General features: G+C 44.0%; 1 protein-coding gene across 4 annotated transcripts in view; it reads right to left on the bottom strand.

Annotated features, from left to right (window-relative positions):
• Positions 1-2,459: 2,459 nt before the first annotated feature.
• The window catches only part of VWF (von Willebrand factor), a 227,162-nt gene continuing 206,234 nt past the window's right edge, over positions 2,460-23,387 (bottom strand). Inside the window, exons 45-52 of one of the 4 annotated variants that reach the window (XM_058189660.1) lie at positions 22,136-22,319; positions 20,647-20,687; positions 19,309-19,425; positions 15,507-15,605; positions 10,584-10,712; positions 8,893-8,932; positions 4,638-4,735; positions 2,460-3,080 (exon numbers count right to left, since the gene is read on the bottom strand). In XM_058189660.1, the coding sequence (XP_058045643.1) occupies positions 2,892-3,080; positions 4,638-4,735; positions 8,893-8,932; positions 10,584-10,712; positions 15,507-15,605; positions 19,309-19,425; positions 20,647-20,687; positions 22,136-22,319 (897 nt within the window). In that variant the 3' untranslated portion in view covers positions 2,460-2,891. The remainder of the gene's footprint in view (positions 3,081-4,637; positions 4,736-8,892; positions 8,933-10,583; positions 10,713-15,506; positions 15,606-19,308; positions 19,426-20,646; positions 20,688-22,135; positions 22,320-23,387) is intronic. The other 3 variants (XM_058189661.1, XR_009155942.1, XR_009155943.1) reach the window with 3 other exon arrangements.

Here is a 23,387-nt window from a genome sequence, read left to right on the forward strand (position 1 = left end):
GGGGGTTTGGGGTTTGGGGGGGATCTCTTTGCTACCTTCTGGTGGCTGTGGGTAGTTTTACAGTCCAGGTATGATAATCTTTGGTCTATATCAGGGAAAATCAGTCCAGACACAGCTGGATGGAAACTGTCACTGAAATGGATTAGCAGCAAACATGGTTGTGGACAACTCCTGCCCAAAAGACTAGACCGAGAATTTGCCTCCATATGAATCCCATCTGCTGAGTTTGGCTTCCCTCCTTTTCCACTTGGACTGAAACTCCCACTGAGAGTCAACCTAGACATTTTCCACCCACAAATGTGCTCATGTAGTAAAAATGGATGCCAAATATCCGAGCATCCAACCATTCCAGGCTGCTTGCGCCCAATAAATCATGGCCGTTCGTTATTCACAAACAAGTCATTAGGGCAAACAACTAGCAGTGATTAAAAACAGTTAGAAATGAAACTGGCATTGACGGTCATAAAACCCAAATTAGATTACGTTTAGAAAATGCCAGCAGCCCAATGCAATAAGATTTTAGACATGAGAGGAGACGACAGGCAATGCTGTGCTTGGACTACAGATGGATAAAATGTCTTATTTCCTTAGGTTTCAAAATTTGGAAGAAGTGGACCAAGAAGATTTGAGAGATGTTGTGACTAAATTGTTGGGAGAATTTCTTGGGAGAGGTGTTGATTTCATGAATTGGGATGTGGATCGAGTTTATAGAGTTAATTCACAATATGTACGCACGCATGCAGTTCCCAGAGAGGTTCATGTCAAATTTGTGAGAAGAGAGACGAGAGATGAAATTCTTAGAAAACATAGGAGTGGGGCACTGACTTATAGGGGCAGGGAGATAGCCATTCTGAGGCAGATTCCCAGACAGGTACGTGAAATGAGAAAGAAATATTACTTTTTGTCAAGCAAATTGTACCAGAAGGGAGTAGGCTTCAGATGGCTGATGCCAGAGGGATTGATGATTTTCCGGGAGGGCATTACGAAAAAAATTAGTACAATTGCGGAGGCTACGGCCTACGTGGGGGAACACAAAGCCCTCCTGGAATTAGATGACCCAGGAAATGAAGAAGGGAGGTTATAGACCATGGGCGGAGGCGGCTGCCGCTGTTGCGGCCCTGGAGTTGGGTCAGGCTGAACCCAGAGTTCTGAGATCCAAAACTAGGAAGTGATAAAGATATTTGGTATTGTGTTGGTTTTCCTTATTCTCTTTTGTATGATATTCTGTTTATTCTTGACCCTTCTTTATTGCGTATGTAAGATTTGTAAACTTAGCTACTTCGTGTCACCTGCTTGCCATATGGCTGTTGTATGTGTTAAAAATTTGAGCAAAATTCTTATCTTGCATAAGAAAAATGAAAATTTACCATACCTGATATGTATTTGTATAAACCTTTTTTTGACCAATAAAAACTTTTTGAACAGAATAAAAGATTTTAGACATCAAATGCACAGTGAAAGAAACCCGCCTTGGCTACCCATTGAAGACCCTGCAATTTGGGCCATACGTGGACCTAGGAGGAAGACGAAGCTGGAGGTTGAACAGGGGGAGCAGATTCTGTCCTGTAGGTCAAGGGTATACAACCTTGGTGACTTTACAACTTCCTTCTCCTCTTCCTCCTCTCCTTTTCCTCTTCCTCTTCTTCCACCTCCTTCTCTTCTCTTCCTCCTTCTCCTTGCTCCTTCTTCCTCCTTCTCTTCCTATTCCTATTCCACTTCCACCTCCCCTCCTCTTCCTCTCTCTCCGTCTCTTCCTCTCCCTCTTTCCTTCCTCTTCTTCTTACTCATCCCCTTCCTCCTTTTCCTCTCCTGTCGCTCCTTCTCCTCCTCTTCCTCTTTACTTTCTCTTCCTCCTCTTCTTCTTCCTCCCCTTCCTCGTCCTCCTCTCCATCTCCCTCCTTCTCCTTTTCCTCCTCTTCTCTTCCTCTTCCTCTTCCTCCACCTCCTTCTCTTCCTCCTTCTCCTTGCACCTTCTTTCTCCTCCTCTTCCCTTCCTCCTCTTCCTATTTCTCTTCCACCTCCTCCTCCTCCTCCTCCTCTCCCTCTCCCTCTCCCTCCTTCTCCTCCTTTTACTCTTTTCTTCCTCTTTTTCTTCCTCCTCCCCTTCCTCCTCCCCCTTCTCCTCTCCGTCTCTCCTTCTCCTTCTCCTCTTCCTCTTTTCTTCCTCTTCTTCTTATTCATCCCCTTCTTCCTCCTCCTCCTTTTCCTTTCCCTGTCTCTCCTTCTCCTCTTCTTCCTCTTCTTCCTCTTTTCTTCCTCTTCCCCCCCCCTCCTCCTCCTCCTCCTTTGTGTTTGGGAAATGAATTAGACATTTGACTCAGCTCCCGCTGCAAACCAACCCATTATTCACCCCTGATTTCCAGCTCCATAGTCAGAATTCGGATAGGAAAATCCAGTGGGTTTACACTGTAAGCCTTTTTTTGGGGGGGGAGGGAAAAAAAGCTTTTGAAAGACTCAGGTTTTAATCCAATGTTTTATTGAAGCTTGTAACAGAAGCCGAATAACTCTGATTCGAAAGGTAAGCCAGAGTTAACCCTTCATCATAAAGGTAACTACTGAAATGAAGAAAATAACTATATGCTGAAAACCTCGCATCAGTTCACCGTGTGGATAGAAGTCCTTTGATGGGAATATCCATCCACAGCACTACTCAATTCAAATGATTTGAATTTTTTGGGGGGGGGCTCTTTCAAAACACGGCACCCTTGAAGCAGCCCAAAGTGAAACATCCCAAATATGCAGTTTCTTCTTTGGCTGCTTACCTGGCTTTGATTAAACCAGTATCAAAATCCTCTCAATACATCCCCCCCAAAAAAATTACTGTCAGATTGTACATGTTCTGGCATCTGGAGAAAAAAAGCTTGATATGCGTCCCCCTCCCCATTAGGGGATTACGGTTGGCATTTCCGTGAGAGGCAGTCACACTCTCTGGCATTAAACACTTGGTGATGGACTAGAGAGCCATTGGCGCAACGCAAGGGGACGTGCATGGCATCGGTCGCGGTAGCCGAGCAGCAGGAGCAGATGTCTTCAAGGCGGTTCAGGGTTATGTTATAGATGGCTTTGCTTGTACATTTGCCCTGAAAGAAACAAAGGCCAAAGGGTTTTTTGGAATTTAAAATTTCTTTCTTTCTTTCTTTCTTTCTTTCTTTCTTTCTTTCTTTCTTTCTTTCTTTCTTTCTTTCTTTCTTTAATCACATTTATATACCGCCCTATCTCCCAGGGGACTCAGGGCGGTTTACAGCCTAATAAAAACATGCATATAAATACAGAATAAAACACCAATTTAAAAAACTTATTAAATAAGGCCGAATGTTAAAAATTGCAATAAAAATAATAAAACCCCATTAAAACCAAATTAAAATTTAAAATTCTATCCAGTCCTGCGCAAATAAATAGATGTGTCTTAAGCTCGTGGCAAAAGGTTCGAAGGTCGGAAAGTTGATGGAGACCTGGGGGAAGCTCGTTTCAGAGGGTGGGAGCCCCCACAGAAAAGGCCCTTTCCCTGGGTGTCGCCAGTTGGCACTGCCTGGCTGACGGCACCCTAAGGAGTCCCTCCCTGTGAGAGCGCATGGGTCGGTGGGAGGCAATCGGTGGCAGCAGACGGTCCCGTAGATAGCCCGGCACTATGCCATGGAGCGCTTTGAAGATAGTTACCAAAACCTTGAAGTTACCAAAATCCTGATTTCACAGTGAAAACTGCTGGAAGGATGTAAAAAGGGAGATGCAGAGATGCAGTCTGTGCCTCGCTGGTGGAAGGAATAGGATGGCAGAGCTGAGGAGGAGGGGGGAGGAGGGGGGAGGAGGAGGAGGAGGAGGAAGAGGAGGGAGAGGGAGGGAGAGGGAGAGGGAGGAGAAGGGGAAGAGGAAGAAGAGGAAGAAGAACAGGAGGAAGAAAAGGGAGAGGGAGAGGGAGAAGGAGAAGAAGAAGGAGAAGGAGAAGGAGAAAGGAGAAGGAGAAGGGGAAGGGGAAGAGGAAGAAGGAGAAGGAGAAGGGGAGAGGGAGAGGGAGAGGGAGAAGGAGAAGAAGAAGGAGAAGGAGAAGGAGAAAGGAGAAGGAGAAGGGGAAGGGGAAGAGGAAGAAGGAGAAGGAGAAGGGGAGAGGGAGAGGGAGAAGAAGAAGAGAAGGAGGAGGAGGAAGAAGAGGAGGAGGAGGAGGAGGAGGAGGAGGAAGTAGTTAAAAACAGCACTATAATAAGTGATTTATGACCATTTTTCACATTTACAACTGTTGACGCATCCCCGTGGTCACATGGTCAAAATCCAGATGCTTGGCCACTGGCCTGTATTCGTGACGGTTGCAGTGTCCTGGGGTCATGTGATCCCCTTTTACGACCTTCTGTCAACGAGGAAGCCCAATTCACTTAACGGCCGCATTCCTAACTTAACAACTGCAGCGATTCATTGAACACATGCGGCCAGAAAGGTCATAAACATGTGAACAAAACTCAATTGTCTTGCTTAGCAACCGAAATTCTGGGCTCCACTGTGACCGTACGTCGAGGATGATCTATAGTTCGGGTACTAATCTGAACCATAATTTACCGCTCCGTGCAATGAGACACAAGCTCTTTGCAAAAAAAAAAAAGAGTAAGAAAATCTTTTGCTTTCCTAGGCTCCCGACCAGCAGACCTTACCTCGCAGTAATGGAGATTCAGCTGGTTTTCATTCACACAGTTGTCTACTTTCACAAATTCTAGTCTGCCTGTGGTTAGCCTGCATTCTGGCTCGACACCTAAAATGCAAGAGGAGATTTTAGTTGTGTACGCTTCTACTGCCTTATACAAAGAAATAGAGATTTGCACTTCTGGCGAGCGATAAACTATTCCTTTTAACAGTGGTTGGATGAACAGTCAACAGTAGTTAGCTTACGGTATTTCAATGCGATCACGACTCCCTTAAGAATTATGAGGACGACAAGTTGGCTCTAGCTCAGGGGGTCTCCAACCTTGGTCCCTTTAAGACTTGTGGACTTCAACTCCCAGAGTTCCTCAGCCAGCTTTGAAGTCCACAAGTCTTAAAGGGACCAAGGTTGGAGACCCCCTGCTCTAGCTAATGCAGGGAGTCCCCAACTTTTGTGGCTAGGTGGCCCAGCTGGGGGTGGGGGCAGGCCTGGGATTCAGCCAGTTCAACCCGGTTCGGACAAACCGGTAATTATGGCCAGTGCAGTGATGGGTTTCAAATTTTTTTACTACCGGTTCTGTGGGTGTGGCTTGGTGGGCATGGCAGGGGAAGGATACTGTAAAATCTCCATTCCCACCCCACTCCAGGGGAAGGATACTGTAAAATCCCCATTTCCTTCCAATCATCTGGGACTTGGGAGGCAGAGAATAGATGGGGGTGGGGCCAGTCAGAATTTTTACTACCGGTTCTCTGAACTACTTAAAATTTCCACTACTGGTTCTCCAGAACTGGTCAGAACCTGCTGAAACCCACCTCTGGGCCAGTGGCTGGGCCTGCCCACCCACCCCAGTGCTATCCTGTCTTATATAATAACCGTGTTTTTGACACAGCATGCATTTGCGCAAGGCATGTGTGCAACCGAAGCTATCCCATCCTATACAATCGCCTCCAGTGAGGGAGAATCCGCAACTTCTGACTGAAACCTGTTCCACAGATTGTTCTCACTGTCAGGACTTTTCTCCTTAGTTCTAGGTTGGATTTCTCCTTGATGATCAATCAGTCGATCGATCAATCAATCAATCAATCAGAATAGAACTGGAAGGGACCTTGGAGGTCTTCTAGTCCAACCCCCTGCTTTAAAAAGCCTTGTTAATGAAATTAACCGGAGAGCATCGCCGGTTAACTCAAATGGGCCATGGTAGCTCAGGCTGTAGAAGCCTGTTATTAAAACACAGCAGCCTGCAATTACTGCAGGTTCAAGCCCAGCCCAAGGTTGACTCAGCCTTCCATCCTTTATAAGGTAGGTAAAATGAGGACCCAGATTGTTGGGGGGGCAATAAGTTGACTTTGTAAAAATATACAAATAGAATGAGACTATTGCCTTATACACTGTATGCCGCCCTGAGTCTTCGGAGAAGGGCGGAATATAAATGTAAATTTTAAAAAAAAATGCTTGAGACGAGCTGGAATGCGATAATATCTGGGCAAGCAACCACAAAAATTATCTTGGAGTTGACTTGGGTTTGGTTACAGCAATTACTGGTCCAAGGTTGGTGTCGTGTCCCACTCCCACTCCGACGAATGAGTCAAGGAAGTCCGTAACAAACTTGGCAACGAAGCCTCTGCAGCTTGCCAAGTTCCTTCGAGGTTTATCAGGGCAGGCAGGAGTCCAAGTTGTGACTTCAGCGATAGGGTCCGATATCAGCCAACTAGATAAGACTTTGCTTGACTCAAGTTTGAAATGCCAAAAGCAGGTCCTTTATATAGGCTGTGGGGTGTGGCTCCATGACTCAGCATTTATCCAGGCCTGCCCCACTCTTCCTTCTGCTGGCATCGCCTCTCAGATCTCCGGAAGCGAGGGTCCACCCAATCTGAATTGTCTTCAGTTGGATCTGCTGTCAGCGTCTGGGATAGGGAGGGGTCAGAGGGAGTAGGCCCGGGTAATTCCACCACCTGGCTGGCTTCCTGCTCTGAAGGCTGAGCCAAAGGAACACATGCTGTATGAGTGAGGTTTATTGGGCTTCTCCTTTCACTCCTTGAATCCTCTCCGGGCATGGGGCCAGGGCCGGGGGCTGGAGTTATGACAGGCCTTTCATCTTCATTATCAGACTCGGAGTCTGATAAAAGGCCCGGTTGGAGACGGAGGGGCTCAGCTGAGGAGAGGAGGGAGGACGAGTCACAACACTTGGGATTCCTCCTGGACAGACCATCTTTTATTTATTGACAGATGAACCGAACAAAAGGAGGGATGAGGGAGGCAGAACGGAGGGCCAGGAGCTGCTTGACATTTTGACCTTGTCACAAGGGACGGTTTTCGGTGCTAAACAAATTCCATAATTACCCACCGTACAATTTGGCAACCCACGCTTTTATTTAGGGTCACTGAAAATCTAGCTCTGAAATATTTTAGGAAATACTATAAAGGCGGAATATTTCCCCTAAAACGGAGGCAGAAACTATGGACCCCCTCCACCTTTATCAATGGGCCATTAAGGCCTGGGCCAGTCTATTCTATATAACAAAGATCTACCTCCTTCAGGCACAGCCATAGTAGGAGTTGCCCAAAGTCCTTTCGTTACATCATCATCACCCAGCAAGGCTCAGCCAAGCCTGGGACACAGACAACTTACAAAGTTACCCCTGCATGGCCCCATGGGAGTCTGACAATCAATCAGAACACAAGCTCAAATCCAAAGCCCAACAGAGGGTATAAACTATCTCCCTCGCTCACCCATGTGCCTTTTTTTCGCCCAGGTCGTCAAAACCATCTGGTCTTGTCCATCATTAAAAACCATCTTTCCAATCAGCCACCATGTTTCCGGTGTACTTTCTCCCCACTTGGAACTGAACCCAGATGGACATGTCTTCCAACACAGCAAGAGACATCCATTGTGGGTGTCTACTCTGGATACACAGATGCTTTGATTTATTAATTCCTAATGAGGTAAGTTTGATTTCAGAAGAGGGCAACCACATATATTGTGGGAACTGCTAGGTATAAGGGGATGCGGTGGCTCAGGGGCTAGGACGTTGAGCTTGTCAATCAAAAGGTCGGCAGATCAGCGGTTCGAATCCCTAGTGCTGCCATGTAACGGGGGGAGCTCCCGTGACTTGTCCCAGCTTCTGCCAACCTAGCATTTTGAAAGCATGTAAAAAATGCAAGTAGAAAAAATAGGGACCACCTTTGGTGGGAAGGGAACAGCGTTCCGTGCACCTTTGGCATTGAGTCATGCAGGCCACATGACCATGGAGACGTCTTCGGACAGTGCTGGCTCTTCAGCTTTGAAACGGAGATGAGCACCACCCCCTAGAGTCGGCAACAACTAGCACATATGTGCGAGGGGAACCTTTACCTTTACTTACCAGAACTAGAAGGGATGATTAAGACCCTTGTAGCCAGAGCTCAATTCATTGCTGGAACTCAAAGAAAAACCTTCTTGGTTGGTTGACATCAAGATGGATGTCATGAAGTTGACAGCGTGGCTACCCAGCCTCCATAACAACGCATCTCACAAATGTATAACCACCAACACCCTGGGTTACTGGCATAGAAATCTAAAGGAAAAATAAGTGGCCCAGGATGCGTCCCAATGCAAACTCTATCCCTTACGTATTTGTAGGGGATGCTCTTAAATTGCTACCAACCTGCCTTCCATTGGGGACCTGTATACTGCACGAATCAAGAAGAGGGCCGTGAAAATATTTACAGATCCCTCACATCCTGGACATAAACTGTTTCAACTCCTACCCTCAAAACGACGCTATAGAGCACTGCACAACAGAACTAGACACAAGAACAGTTTTTTCCCAAAGGCCATCACTCTGCTAAACAAATAATTCCATCAACACTGTCAAACTATTTACTAAATCTGCATTACTATTAATCTTCTCATCATTCCCATCACCAATCTCTTTCCACTTATGACTGTATGACTGTAACTTTGTTGCTGGCAATCCTTATGATTTATATTGATATATTGACCATCATTTGTGTTGTAAATGTTGTACCTTGATGAAGGTATCTTTTCTTTTATGTACACCGAGAGCATATGCACCAAGACAAATTCCTTGTGTGTCCAATCACACTTGGCCAATAAAAAATTCTATTCTATTCTATTCTACCCTTCTGGCATCCTCATGGCTAGGACCCACAGACACGATCCAGTAACATGATTTTCACACGTCTCTTTTCAGATCGCAGCCGCATAGCTGTTCAGAAATATGTGGCTAATCTTGTAGGAGATTAGGAAATCAGTTTTTGGTACTTACATGTTTCACAGCAGGTATTGCCAAGTTTTGTCACTTTACCCTAGAGAAGAAGACAGCCACACGTCATTTAAGACAAATATACATGGTGTCCAAAACTCTCTTAGTGTCAATTTTAGCCAATGACGTTTGGTCATTTCTAGCATTTCTCTGCTATTTGATTCCAATGGCTCCAATAAAACTTGACAAAGAGAGTATTTTTTCCGTGTGTGTGTGTGTGTGTGTGTGTGTATGTGTATATGTAGGTCTTGGCATATTCGGGTCTTTTCCCGTGTAAGGTTGAGAGTATCTTGACGACATTTTGACGAGGTCTCACTCATCATCTTCAGGCTGGTGCTTTCGGCTTCGAGCTTGTGTGAGCAAAGCGTGGTCGGAGCTGCCATCTCTATAAATACTGGTGGGGAGGTGGGCAGTGTTGCTATGAGCGGGTTGGTTGGCTATGTGGTTGCATCTTGATTGGTAGATGGAGTGGGTGTTTATATATTATCTACATAATATAGATAGATAGATAGATAGATAGATAGATAGATAGATAGATAGATAGATAGATAGATAGATAGATAGATAGATAGTAAATTGTGGAAACCTTTTGGGAAAAGCGTATTTTCTAAAACTAGCTAATAAACACCACTTTTTTGGGGGGGGAGTAGACCATAAAATTATACATCAATGGAAAGTTAATTTAATCAAGAACGTAATGCAGTAAATTTTATGAAGGATTTGCTATTAGAACAGCAGTTACAGTATAAAGAAGAAAAATGAAGCACGTAGAAAAAAACGAGATATACAAAAATTATCACCATGTCAGTGAATGCTTAGTTGGGTAACCTTTAGCGTGAATTAGGGCCTTACAACGTCTTCCCATGGAGTGAACCGAGTCTCTTAGTTCTGCAGCTGTTATCATATGAAACCAAGATTGAATGTGGCTTCTATGAACTGGGTTTTATTGCTGGGTCGCTTCTGACTAACAAGTTTCTTTAGTCGGCTCCATAGATTTTCAATTGGGTGAAGGTCTGGGCTATTCCCAGGCCATTCCAGCAATGGAATAGGATTAACTTGAAACTCCAAAAAAAAAAAAAGTGGTGTTATCAGCCATCAAACCTCAAAAATACAAACCTTTTCCCGAAAGATTTCCACAATTTTGGCCACTACTGTATATTGTATAAAAATTTTTTGATCATGATAAAAAGCTCTCAAAGCTGGAAGGTTATAGAAAGGAACATGGGAAACTTACAGAAGAATTTTTTTTAGAATGGAGAATTCATCAAATTTAATGACAACCAAATCTTTCTGCAATTGGTCATTAAAAGGCCACAAGAGCAAAAAAAAAAAAAAAAAAATTGTAGGAAAAAACCCACGATGGGTTCATTCCTACTGCCCTTTTCCCCCCTGATCTGTAGGGATAATACTTTGGAAACTGGCAAGCTGCTTACAAATCCATACAAAATGCTCTTAAAAGTAGCCTTTTAAAAGCATTTTTTACAGCCTCTTTGACCGAAGAGGTTGTAGGAAAAAATACTTTATAAGTGGAAAAAAAAAGTTGGCCATGCCCACCCAGTCACATTACTACTACCACCATCAAGCCACGCCCACAGAACCGGTAGTAACAACCTTTACATTTCACCCCTTCCATAAAGCACAAATTGAACACACCGCTACAACAAATACTAAGAAGAGGCGGATTCTATACTCACTCCTTCAGCTAAGCATTTCTTGGAATCAAACGGAGGGCAACCGGTGATCTTCCTCTCCCAAATAAAATCTCCTTTGAGGTTCACCTTGCAAAAATGATTGTCACATCCATCTTGGATTGTTTCGTTTGGCTGTTAAAAAATAATAATCCATTTTTATTTTATTTCTTTGGGTTACAGTGAGATGGTAATAGACCAGAGCAGGGTCTCCAACCTTGGTCCCTTTAAGATTTGTGGACCACAAGTCTTAAAGGGACCAAGGTTGGAGACCCCTGGGCCAGGGGGAATTACTTTTTTAAGGTGCAAAAAAGACACCAGGGACAATCCCAAGCCCAGCTGAAAAAAATTTACAAAAAGTTAAAACGGTTACTATTTTGATGGGTTTGTGAAACAGAGCCACGTAGGCAAGTCGTCCTTGACTTACAACAGTTCATTTGGTGACCGTTCGAAGTTACAACAACAATGAAAAAAAGGGGCTGACAACCATTTTTCACACTTTTGCACCATTGAAGCATCCCTATGGCCACGTAATCAACAATTGGATACTTGGCAACTGGTTCGTGTTTACGATGGTTGCAGCCTCCCAAAGTTAAATGTGATCCCCGTTTTTTGACCCAGATTCTAGCAAGCAAAATCAACGGGGAAGTCAGGTTTACGTAACAACTGTGTTACTAACTTAACAGCTTCAGTGACTCACTTAACAACGAAAAGTCGTAAAATGGGGCAAAACCTCACCTAATGAATGTTTCACTCAGCAACATAAACTTTGGGCTCAATTGTGGTCGTAAGTTGAGGACTGCCTCTGTCTATTCCCTGATGTATGGATTATGTGGAGCATGAAATGTATTTGAGATGGAAGGCCTGGCAGAGCAAGGTGAGCCTCACGCACAGTGGGTGCATGATGTGACAACAACGCAATGAGTCCTACAATACAAGTAGTTCTTGACTTACAACCGTAATTGAACCCCAAATTTATGTTGCTCTTTGTTGCTCTTCTCTGCATTCTTTCTAGAATCTCCACATCTTTTTTACATCGTGGCAACCAAAACTGGATGCAGCATTCCAAGTGTGGCCTAACCAAGGCATTATAAAGTAGTTTTAACACTTCACGTGATCTTGATTCTATCCCTCTGTTTATGCAGCCTAGAACTGTGTTGGCTTTTTTTGGTAGCTGCTGCACTTTGCTGGCTCATATTTAAATGGTTGTCCACTAGGACTCCATGATCCCTCTCACAGTTACTACTATTGAGCAAGGTACCACATATACGGTACCTCTGCATTTTGTTTGGGCGATGCTGTCCAGCCCCATACAGATGGCACGCACAAAGAGCAAGAACAAAGTAGGTTTCAGGAAAGCATCTTTAATGCCAGTCGGGAGTAAAAACATAATCTTGAAATCAAATAAAAGTTCCCAGGCAGACTTAAGAACCAACTAATTAAATCAGACTCTCTTGGAAAAGTTTCCTTCCCACGGCCTTCACTTAGAATTTAGAATTTTAGAATTTAGAATTTTAGAATTTTATTTTATTGGCCAAGTGTGATTGGACACACAAGGAATTTGTCTTGGTGCATATGCTCTCAGTGTACATAAAAGAAAAGATACGTTCATCAAGGTACAACATTTACAACACAATTGATGATCAATATAGCAATATAAATCATAAGGATTGCCAGCAACAAGTTATAGTCATACAGTCATAAGTGGAAAGAGATTGGTGATGGGAACTATGAAACGATTAATAGTAGTGCAGATTCAGTAAATAGTCTGACAGTGTTGAGGGAATTATTTGTTTAGCAGAGTGATGGCCTTCGGGAAAAAACTGTTCTTGTGTCTAGTTGTTCTGGTGTGCAGTGCTCTATAGCGTCGTTTTGAGGGTAGGAGTTGAAACAGTTTATGTCCAGGATGCGAGGGATCTGCAAATATTTTCACGGCCCTCTTTTGATTCGTGCAGTATACAGGTCCTCAATGGAAGGCAAGTTGGTAGCAATTATTTTTTCTGCAGTTCTAATTATCCTCTGAAGTCTGTGTTTTTCTTGTTGGGTTGCAGAACCGAACCAGACAGTTATAGAGGTGCAAATGACAGACTCAATAATTCCTCTGTAGAATTGGATCAGCAGCTCCTTGGGCAGTTTGAGCTTACTGAGTTGGCGCAGAAAGAACATTCTTTGTTGTCCTTTTTTAGTGATGTTTTTGATGTTAGCTGTCCACTTCTAGGTCAACCATCTGGGCCATCATGCCTGATGACTTAGAGTGGAGAATGTTTTTTTTTTTCCCCACTTCAGACGCCTCTTTTCCTTCACAGTAAAATAAAAAGTAGCTGAAATCTCCAGAAAAGTGAATTATTGCACCATAAAGTAGAGTGCGAAAAATGTCAGCATCTCTAATAGGTTTTAGTCATTTCACAAGATTCCAGCTGTGGCCATCACAAAAGATGTTCATGAGGTCACATATCGCCCTCATAAAATAGAAGAAAAACCCCCCAAAACTATGTTTCTCTGTTATCGCAAAAGCGTGCCGTCTTTTTATGATCTGGTCCATCAAAACATTTATCTCCTCAACACCTTGCTCCAAAGGCCTCAGACAGTTGATGTGAATATGAAGGACTAGGTTGCATTCTCCTTTGCACAAAAGTGGAAAAACAACTCTGTTTTTTCCCCCAATTTCTTCTACATATTTGTCTAGGAAAAAAAAAATACTAGGTGCACCCTCTCTCCCTGGAGGATCTCAAGAGGAAATTTACTTTTTCCGTCTGAGGCAAGGCCTCTCAGGGGAAGAGGCTGTGGAAACGCTATTCTGTATGAAGTTCAGGAAACAGCAAAGATTCGTTAGATATGTTGACTATTTTATGCACAAACATGGAAGGAGGCTTCAGTCCCCACAGTTCTTATGTTTCTACTTGGAAACCGCTTCTGGACTTTGTGCTTGGGGTGCGGGGGAAAAATGAAAATTTCAATTTGGTGTTTTACTGATTTGATAGATCTGTTGTTATAGAAATGGCTTTTATAGTTTACATAATAGTTTATATTATTATGTAAAAGTAAAAGATTTGATGTTGCTATCTTATTCTACAGAACCCGCCCTTCCAAAGGGAGTTGGAATTCAATGCCTTTTTTTTTTCTTTTTCTCCTTCTTCTCTACACTTTTTCCTTCCCTCTTCCCTCCCGTATTTTTCCTATTATTTGCTTTTGTGTTTGGGAATTTTATACTATAAACCAGTGGTGGGATTCAAATAATTTAACAACTGGTTCTCTGTCCTAATAACCAGCTGGCTAGGCATTGCTTGGTGGTCATGTGACCTTGTGGGTGTGGCCAACTCAACATCACTCATGTCAATGGGCACTTCACCTTAGCTGTTACAATGTAATAAGGGTTAAGCAGAGAGGCAGTTTCTGTAAGATTAGGCTAGAAATAACACCAGAATGCTGCCTTCTTTACAGGATTAGCCCTGTAAAGTGGAAAAAAACAAAATAAGATTTCTTCCAACAACTGGTTCTCCGAACTGCTTAAAAAGTTAACAACCGGTTCTCCCGAATAGGTGTGAACTGGCTGAATCCTACCATTGCTATAAACGAATAAAAAGGATTGGCATATTGAAAAAAAAGGTTCAAAAATTGACATTGAAAAGGTCTAGACTGCATGTTATGCTTCAAAAGTGATAGACACCAGACATTATTTCTTTATTTTTGTTTATTTTCTTTATTTTGTTTATTTATAGATTATTTATTTGTTTATATATTCCAGCTGTTCTCTGGATAACTTGCGATTTCAAGAACTTCCAGGTACAACGGCTAATAAAAAGCCACTAATCTATCTGGTGTCCCCCCACCCCCACAAAAAAATAGATGCACAGGTAGTCCTCGACTTACGGCTACAACTGAGCCCAACTTTTCTGTTGCTAAGCGAGACATTTTGTTAAGTGAGTTCTGCCCCATTTTGCGACCTTTCCTGCCACAGTTGTTAAGTGAAGCACTGCAGTTGTTATATTAGTAACACCATTGATAAGTGACTATGGTTTCCACAATGATTTTGCTTGTCAGAAGGTCGCAAAAAAAAAAAAAAGGATCACGTGACAGTACAACCATCATAAATACGAACCAGTTGCCAAGTGTCCAAATTTTAATCATGCGACCAAGTGGTGCTACAATGGTTGTGTGAAAAGCGATCATAAGTTACTTCTTTCAGTGCCATTGTAACTTCTAAGGTAAAGGTAAAGGTTCCCCTCACACAAATGTGCTAGTCATTCCCGACTCTAGGGAGCGGTGCTCATCTCCGTTTCAAAGCCAAAGAGCCAGCGCTGTCCGAAGACGTCTCCGTGGTCATGTGGCCGGCATGACTCAACGCCAAAGGCGCACGGAACGCTGTTCCCTTCCCACCAAAGGTGGTCCCTATTTTTCTATTTGCATTTTTTACGTGCTTTTGAACTGCTAGGTTGGCAGAAGCTGGGACAAGTCACGGGAGCTCCGTGGTCATGTGGCCGGCATGACTCAACGCCAAAAGTGCACGGAACGCTGTTACCTTCCCACCAAAGGTGGTCCCTATTTTTCTATTTGCATTTTTTACGTGCTTTTGAACTGCTAGGTTGGCAGAAGCTGGGACAAGTCACGGGAGCTCACCCCATTACGCGGCACTAGGGATTCAAACCACTGAACTGCTGACCGCTCAGCCACCGCGTCCCTTTTGTAACTTCTAACAGTCACTAAATGAAAGGTTGTAAGTCAACGACTACCTGTAGTTTATTTTCCTTTCACCTTGAGTTTCAAACAAGGGAAAATCCCCTTGAGGAGCCTTATTTTTTATCAATGGCAAATATTCTGAAGACTGTTGAGAAGATGGTGTGAGAGGTGTCTTTGCAGGATTGTTGAGGAGGGAGATAAACCGCAGGGTGAATACATATAAATTAGAAAATAGATGTTAAAACTACTGACCTTCAAATACAAAATAGTTCCATCCCTCAGCTGTATGTCGCACCGAGTTGGCAAACATTTCCCGCAGCAGGAACCAGAAGTTTTCTCCATCCGGTAATTCTGCAAACCCAAGGATAATACCCAAAGTGAATTTTTAAGCATTGATAAACACATTGCATTTAACCTCACGATATACAGAGTTGGAAGGGACCTTGGAGGTCTTCTAGTCCAACCCCCCTGCTCAAACAGCAGATCTCATTCTCATTCAGCTTTCTTCTTCTTCTGTATTGCTTTGCAGATCTTTCCGAATGAACATTCGGTGAAGTGAAGTGGAATCCAATTTTTTTTACTACCGGTTCTGTGGGCATGGTTTGGTGGGTGTGGTGTGGTGTGGCTTGGTGGGCATGGCAGGGGAAGGATACTGCAAAATCTCCATTCCCACCCCACTCTGGGGCCAGCCAGAAGTGGTATTTGTCGGTTCTCCAAACTGCTCAAAATTTCAGCTACTGGTTCTCTGAACTGCTCAAAATTTCCACTAACAGTTCTCCGAACTGCTCAAAATTTCCACTACCGGTTCTCTGAACTGCTCAAAATTTCTGTTACCGGTTCTCCAAACTGCTCAAACTTTCCACTACTGGTTCTCCAGAACCTGTCAGACCCTGCTGGATTTCACCCCTAAGATAGATAGATAGATAGATAGATAGATAGATAGATAGATAGATAGATAGATAGATAGATAGAGAGAGAGAGAGAGAGAGAGAGAGAGAGAGAGAGAGAGAGAGAGAGAGAGAGAGAGAGAGAGAGAGAGAGAGAGATACAAATTCAAGATTGTGTTTACAGTAGTCTCATCATTATAGGCGTCTTGCTCACATTTTCCTTTAATATTTACACATTTGCAAAATGTGGGGGGGGAAATGTGATTATCGACGAACAATAATATTCTTGTATTCCTGCTAGGGAAAAACGGAGGAGTTAAGTTTGCTTTGAAAAGTAAAGCTGAGGCATTAAGTGTAATTACAGTCTCGTTTCTCCGAGCCAGGTTTCCCCTCACGCAATCTGCCACTCAGCCAGCAGGTCCTTAAGGAGAGTGGCAGAGATTCACGTCAATGGCGCATCTCCCGTGGGGACATTTGATCCCAAATGAAGACATCCCACATCCTCTTTCTTGACAACTAGTCATTGCAGATAATAATCAATGTAGGATCCTCTCTGCCAAAACACTTTTACAATGAGGGCATGAAAAATTAGCCCTAATTTTTTTTCCACTGTCCTCTATAAACGTGTAATAACTTGTTTGGAGGAGAGCAAGGTTTTATCCCCTTATCCTTCTTCCCTTTATGTATAAGTATGGACCAGGGAAGTCAACCTTTTTATATCTACCGCCCACTTTTGTATCTCTGTTAGTAGTAAAATTTTCTAACCGCCCACCGGTTCCACAGTAATGCGCTGTGTATCGTCGTCTGAGCATGCCTCTCGCACATCATGGATTGAGGTTGTGGGGGGCGCCGGCTACCAGCTCTGCTTGTCTGTTACAGCTGGGTGGTATGGGGGGAGATGCACGAGCTATTCTGGGATGAGGCTCTTTTGTTTGCGGTCGCACTATAGTGCCATTTAGTTTCACTTACGTAAGTGAACGAAACTTATGCGCGGGCGATACAAATAGTATATTTTCAGAAATTTAAATTGTCATGGGGAATTTTATGAAAATCTAATGAAAATATTTTTAAATAATGTTATGAAAATTTTTTAAAAAGTCAATTAAATTAAAAAAAAAAGGAAAGTGCTTCAGTATCGAACAAAACCCCTACCGCCCACCATGAAAGGTGGAATGCCCACTAGTGGGCAGTAGGGACCAAGTTGACTACCACTGGTATAGACATAATTATGAATACATGAGATGGATACAAATAAAAGAAAACATTAGGACAGGGATGGTAGGTGTGCTTATGCACGCCCCTTAAAGACCTCTTAAGAATCGGGTGAGGTCAACAGTAGACAGTCTAAGGTTAAAGTTTTGGGGGTTTGAGGAAGAAACCACAGAGTCAGGTAGTGCGTTCCAGGCGTTGATCACTCTGTTGCTGAAGTCTTATTTTCTGCAATCGAGTTTGGAGCGGTTTACCTTAAGTTTGTATCTATTGTTTGCTCATGTACTGTTGTGGTTGAAGCTGAAGTAGTCGTTGAGAGGTAGGACATTGTAGCAGATGATTTTATGTACTACGCTTAGATCAGATTGAAGGCGGCATAGTTCTAAGTTGTCTAAGCCCAAAATTTCAACTCTGGTGGCATAAGGTATTCTATTGCGGGTAGAGGAATGGAGGACTCTTGTCGTGAAATATCTCTGGACTCTCTCAATTATATTAATGTCTGATATGCACTGCAGGTTCCAAACAGATGAGCTGTATTCAAGAATTGGTCTAGCAAATGTTTTGTATGCTCTAGTTAGTAGTACAATATTACCAGAGAAGAAGCTTCTCTGATTCAGATTCAACCAGTTCAGATGAACTGGTAGTTAGATTGCTGGCTGGTCCTGCCCTTCCCTGCCTCTTTCAAGAGTCCCCACATGCCCCATTTTGGCTCCCAGGTAAGTGCACGGAGGCCTCCTAGGCCCAAATTGGGCCGCGGGGAGGGAGTATGGCATGCCACCCCCAGGGCCTGTTTTTACTTCCAGGAGGCTTCAGAGAGGTCTCCTAGGCCCAAAATAGGGTACTGGGAGGTGCAGTGTGCCCCCCTGGTGGCCTGTTTTCACTCCCAGGAGGCTGCAGAGAGGCCTACTAGGCACAAGATGGGGCACAGGGTGTGTGTGGCATGTTCCTCCTCCTCACTCATCTCTGACTCCAAAGGCAGCTGCCTCTCTGGCTGGGACATGCCGGACAGCCCTGGCTCTATCTCTGTGTCCGACGCTGAGCATTCATCAGAGCCTCCCCCAGGCTCCAGCACTGGCCCAAGTTCTTCCCCAACCTCCTCATCATCTGAGTCTGCCGCCAGCTCTGCTGGTAGCTGGCGGGCAACAACATATCCCTCTCTGAATATCACTTACTACTTTGTGTTGCCGTCCACCAGCAGCCTGAGGACCTGGCAGCAGAGTCGGACAGTGAGGAGGCTGGGGAGGACAATGGGCCAGTCCTGGAGTCAGGGGAAGGCCTGGATGAGGGCTCTGCGTTGGAGGCAGAGATGGGGCCAGGGCCATCTGGGAGCAATGTGTGGACTCCAGAGTCTCCAGAGATGGACAGCAGAGAGGCAGAGAGGAACAGGAGGAGCCTGTTCCAAGTGCAAGCATGCAAAGAGCTGCCAGAAGGCAAGAGCAGCTGAAGAAAAAAGGACAACTCAGGAGTAAGGCCAGAAGATGATTGGCCACTCCCATAAGGCTTAAAAGAGCAGCAACGAGCCATTGGGTTCTTTGTAAGAAAGTAACGTTGATTTCCATGCTTCTTGTCAGCGTCTCTTGAAATTTGTGGGGTCTTTGCCAAGAAAAGCCTTTGGCAGGTTGCCAAAGACATCAAAGGTTGGTGATAAAGCCCACGGACTGGTTATTAAGAATTTTGTTTGGGACAAAGTTGAGACTGAATTAATTCTCAGCTGTTTTAATAAAATAAGTTTGTCGAGGACTGAATTGTGTTTAGTAATCATTACTTGGGCCTTGGTCACAACATATTGGGTGGGTTGTGGCTTTCAAACAGAAAGAACCTGAAATACTTTGGCCAGCAAATGAGAAGACTTAACTGGAAAGTAAGTCCATAAAGTATAAAGACGAAAGGCTGTTGCAATTCGGAAGAAATCAGAGCCTTCAAAGTCAAACTCCTTGGAGCACGATGTTCCCTCTTACCTTGGGGCACGGTTCACAAGTAATTTTCCCACACATCAATTTGTATGTCAGGTACAGTCCCTGCCGTGTGTTACATTGGCAAGTGGTGCACTCATCCAGCATCATACGTTTCCCCGGCTGAAAAAAAGGAGAACAAGTTTTACTACCTCCGGTGGTACTCCTATCATGAAAAACACCGAGATTGGACCGTTCGTCCCCACTGCACTATTTCTTGCAAAATTAAATGCGGACAATTCCACGGGAAGAGGAAAATAACGAGGGCGTGTAGCTCAGGCAGCTATGGGTCTGTCCTGGAGCAGAAGCTTCCAGGGTCAATTCCTGGGGTCATCAAGTCAGGCTGAAATCCTAGATTGTGCTCCACTTAAGAAGGAGGAGGAGGAGGAGGAGTCTGTAGCCAAAATAACAGAGTTGGAAGGGACCTTGGAGGTCATCTAGTCCAACCCCCTGCTCAAGCAGGAGACTCTGTATCATTCCAGACAAGTGGCTGTCCACTTAAAAACCTCCAGTGATGGAGCACCCACAACATCTGGGGGCAAGTTGTCCCTGGCAGCATTGCTGAATTACAGCTCCTAACATCTGGCTGATGGAAATCATATTCAGTAGCATCGGAAGAGCCACTAGACCAGGGGTGTCAAACTTGATTTCATTGAGGGTCGCATCAGGGTTGTGTTTGACCTCGGAGGGCCAAGATGTGTGTGTGTGTGTGTGGCCAGGAGGGCGGGGGGGGCATGATCATGGCACTCTGTTGGCCAAAATGGGCTGCGTGGAGGCCGGGGATGGAAAAAACGGGCTGCATAGAGCCCCGCTGCACAGAACCCCACAGTGGCCCATTTTGGCCGACAGAGGCACTGTGGGCCGGTCCTTTGATATTTCTGGGCCAGCCCCGTGGGCCAAATTTAACTGGGCCATGGGCCGCATCTGGCCTGTGGGCCTTGGGTTTGACACCCCTGCACTATATTGAAGGCGGCATGCCTTAGCTATTGGCTCAAATTAATTTTTAACTCAAGTAATTTGCATGCTATGATTTTCCCAGGTTAAACACCAATCTCCTTGGCAGAAATCACCTTCATACACCCACAACAGCACCTTTGGGACTAATGGCATAGACAATACCCAACTTCCTCCCTTCACATGCTGTTCTCCCTCCCTCTCTCTCCTGCTTAGTTTTATCTTAATTGAAATTGAAATTTAAGATCTTTATTTATTGTTTTAATGTTTTATACGGCATTCCGTTCAAGGATGGTAAGCCTCCTAGAGTCGCCCTTGGCGAGATGGGGAACGTACAAGTTTGATAAATAAATAAATATAATTGAAACAGGCGGTCAGCTGGAATCTTACCGCAAAAACAGTACCGTTCAAGACACAGCCATTCACAGGTTCTGCAAGAGGGAAGTTGCATTTATTAGCATCTGAATCTTCCACAGGACGGTGAAAATCTCAACTCCATTTTTTAAATAACAACAAAAGAAGGAGGAGGAGGAGGAGGAGGAGGAGGAGGAGGAGGAGGAGTTGTCGTCACTTGGAACACAACACGCCAGATATCACAGTTGTCGAAAACCGAAACATACAATTTATTGACATCGCAGTACCAGGAGATGCCAGAGTCGAAGAAAAAGAACTGGAAAAAATCGTGAAATATCGTGATCTGGCCATTGAAACTACACGGCTATGGATGAAACATGTAACAGTGATACCCATTGTCATCGGGGCAGTTGGTACCATGTCCAAGAATTTTATAAGATACATCAGCAAACTGCAGCTTCCTGCAATAACACCAGCAGAACTGCAAAAAACTGCGCTACTTCTTAAGAAGGTACTTGGTTGATATCTAGGATGCTGGCAGCAACCCGTATCAACTTTTAGCACCAGTCAACGGTATTTGTGATGCCTTTTTGAATGTTCAATTGACTGAGTTTCATGTTTAATGAATAAATTAAATAATAATAATAATAATAATAATAATAATAATAATAATAAGAAGAAGAAGAAGAAGAAGAAGAAGAAGAAGAAGAAGAAGAAGAAGAAGAAGAAGAAGAAGAAGAAGAAGAAGAAGAAGAAGAAGAAGAAGAAGAAGAAGAAGGTTGATATCTAGGACCTGGCAGCAACCCGTATCAACCATTAGCACCAGTCAACGGTATTTGTGATGCCTTTTTGAATGTTCAGTTGACTGAGTTTCATGTTTAATGAATAATAATAATAATAATAATAATAATAATAATAATAATAATAATAATAATAATAATAATAATAATAATAATAATAGCTGGAAGGGACCTGAAGGTCTTCTAGTCCAACCCACTGCTCAAGCAGGAAATTGTACAGTATTTCGGACAAACGGTTATCTATTTTTTTCTTAAAAACTTCCAGAGTTGGAGCATTCACAACTTCTGGAGGCAAGTTGTTCCACGGATTCGTTGTTCTAACTGTCAGGAAATCTCTCCTTAGTTCTGGATTGGATCTCTCCTTGATTAGTTTTCATCCATGGTTTCTTGCCTTGCCTTCTGGTGCTTTGGAAAATACGTTGTGGCAGCCAATCACATATTGGAAGACTGCCATCATGTCACCTCTAGTCCCCTAGCCACTTGCAGCCCTCCCATCTGGCTTTCAGCAAGCAAAGTGAATGGGAGATGCCAGATTTCCTTAAGGACTGTCTACCACTGCAATATCCTATGGCAACGAAAATAAATGCTGCCTTTTCCTAACGTGTCTCACAAACCGGAACGTCTTCTATAGGGGTCCTGTCTAAGGTTGCACATTTAAATTGGATTGCAAACTTCTCAAGGTGGTGTAAGAAGGCATGTCTTCTTCTGAACGGACCAGTCCTTACCACAGCGACAGGAAGGGCAGCATCTGGACCTCTGGTCACAGCGCATCTCTGTGCCAAATGGGCAACTGGTTGGCTCCCTCGGTTGGCACGAGACATTCCTGGTCTGGATAAAGACCTCCTCGTTCACACGGACACATTTCTTGATGACGCAGGGATCAGTGGGAGACGTCCATTCAGAGCCAACCTAGGAATGTAAGCAGTGGTGGGGTTTCAGATTATGTTACTACCGGTTCACCCCGCGAACACTCGCTTTGTGTGCGCACGCGCCCGGTTCGTGCGGGCGCCTGCTTTCTGCACATGTGCATTCTGTGCATGCGTTTTGCTCATGCGCATGCCTTCCACGTATGCCCCCAGCCTCAAAAATGTGCCTAAATAGGATGGCATAGAACCAGGATGGGCTCTATGCCATCCTATGATTTCCACTACCGGTTTGAGCAAACCTGTTCAAACCGGCTGATTGCCACCTCTGAATGTAAGACTACAGAAGGCTTAGGCAGCATGAAGACCATTCTTTCTTTGTGACTTGTTCAGGGAAGAGATGTGCATGATGTTCCTCCATGAAGCAGAACATTACTTTCCTAGCCCCCAAGGAAGAGCAGAGTGAATAAACCCAGTTTCCCTTATCCTATCTGTAAATCTCTTCCATTTGAAAGGTTTGGGGAAAAACTAGAAAGTAATTGCAGTATTTTTCTTCTGTTCTACTTGAGTGCAAAAGAATAATATCCAAGTGGATATTCTCTGCTGAGAGCGTGAATGGGTGTGGTGGCCTAGCGGGGAAGCCACTTGCCTCCCACTCAGAAGGTTGAGAGTTCAATCCTAGGTAGCAGCAGATGTTTCTCTTCTAGAGTGAAAAGAAAAATTATTTGCTGTGAACTCCAAGTGGCGTCAGGAAGGGCATCCGGCCAGTAAATGCTCAGCTCCATCCAGTTGCCCCAACTCTACCCCAAATTAAGGGATTACAGGGTCATAAAAAGGGAGGGGAGATTCTCTATTAGAACCTAACTTGTGTGGTTCTACTAACTAGTCCCTTAGAGCTTCTGAGATCCTTGGATTGACAGCAGGATAGAAGAGAACACAAAGATGGAGGGAGACAATTATTGAGATTGTGAGAAAATGCCTTGACTATGGATGACCTCTCTCCTGTTCCATTTCACAGGAGATAAATCCTAGCAATCTTGAGCTTACTCAGAGTTGACAATGTGCAACTCTGCCACAGTTGCAAAAATAGCCAACATAGTCCCAGTTCTCTCTA

This window comes from Ahaetulla prasina, chromosome 7 (assembly GCF_028640845.1).
Source record: "Ahaetulla prasina isolate Xishuangbanna chromosome 7, ASM2864084v1, whole genome shotgun sequence".
Classification (NCBI taxonomy): domain Eukaryota; kingdom Metazoa; phylum Chordata; class Lepidosauria; order Squamata; family Colubridae; genus Ahaetulla; species Ahaetulla prasina.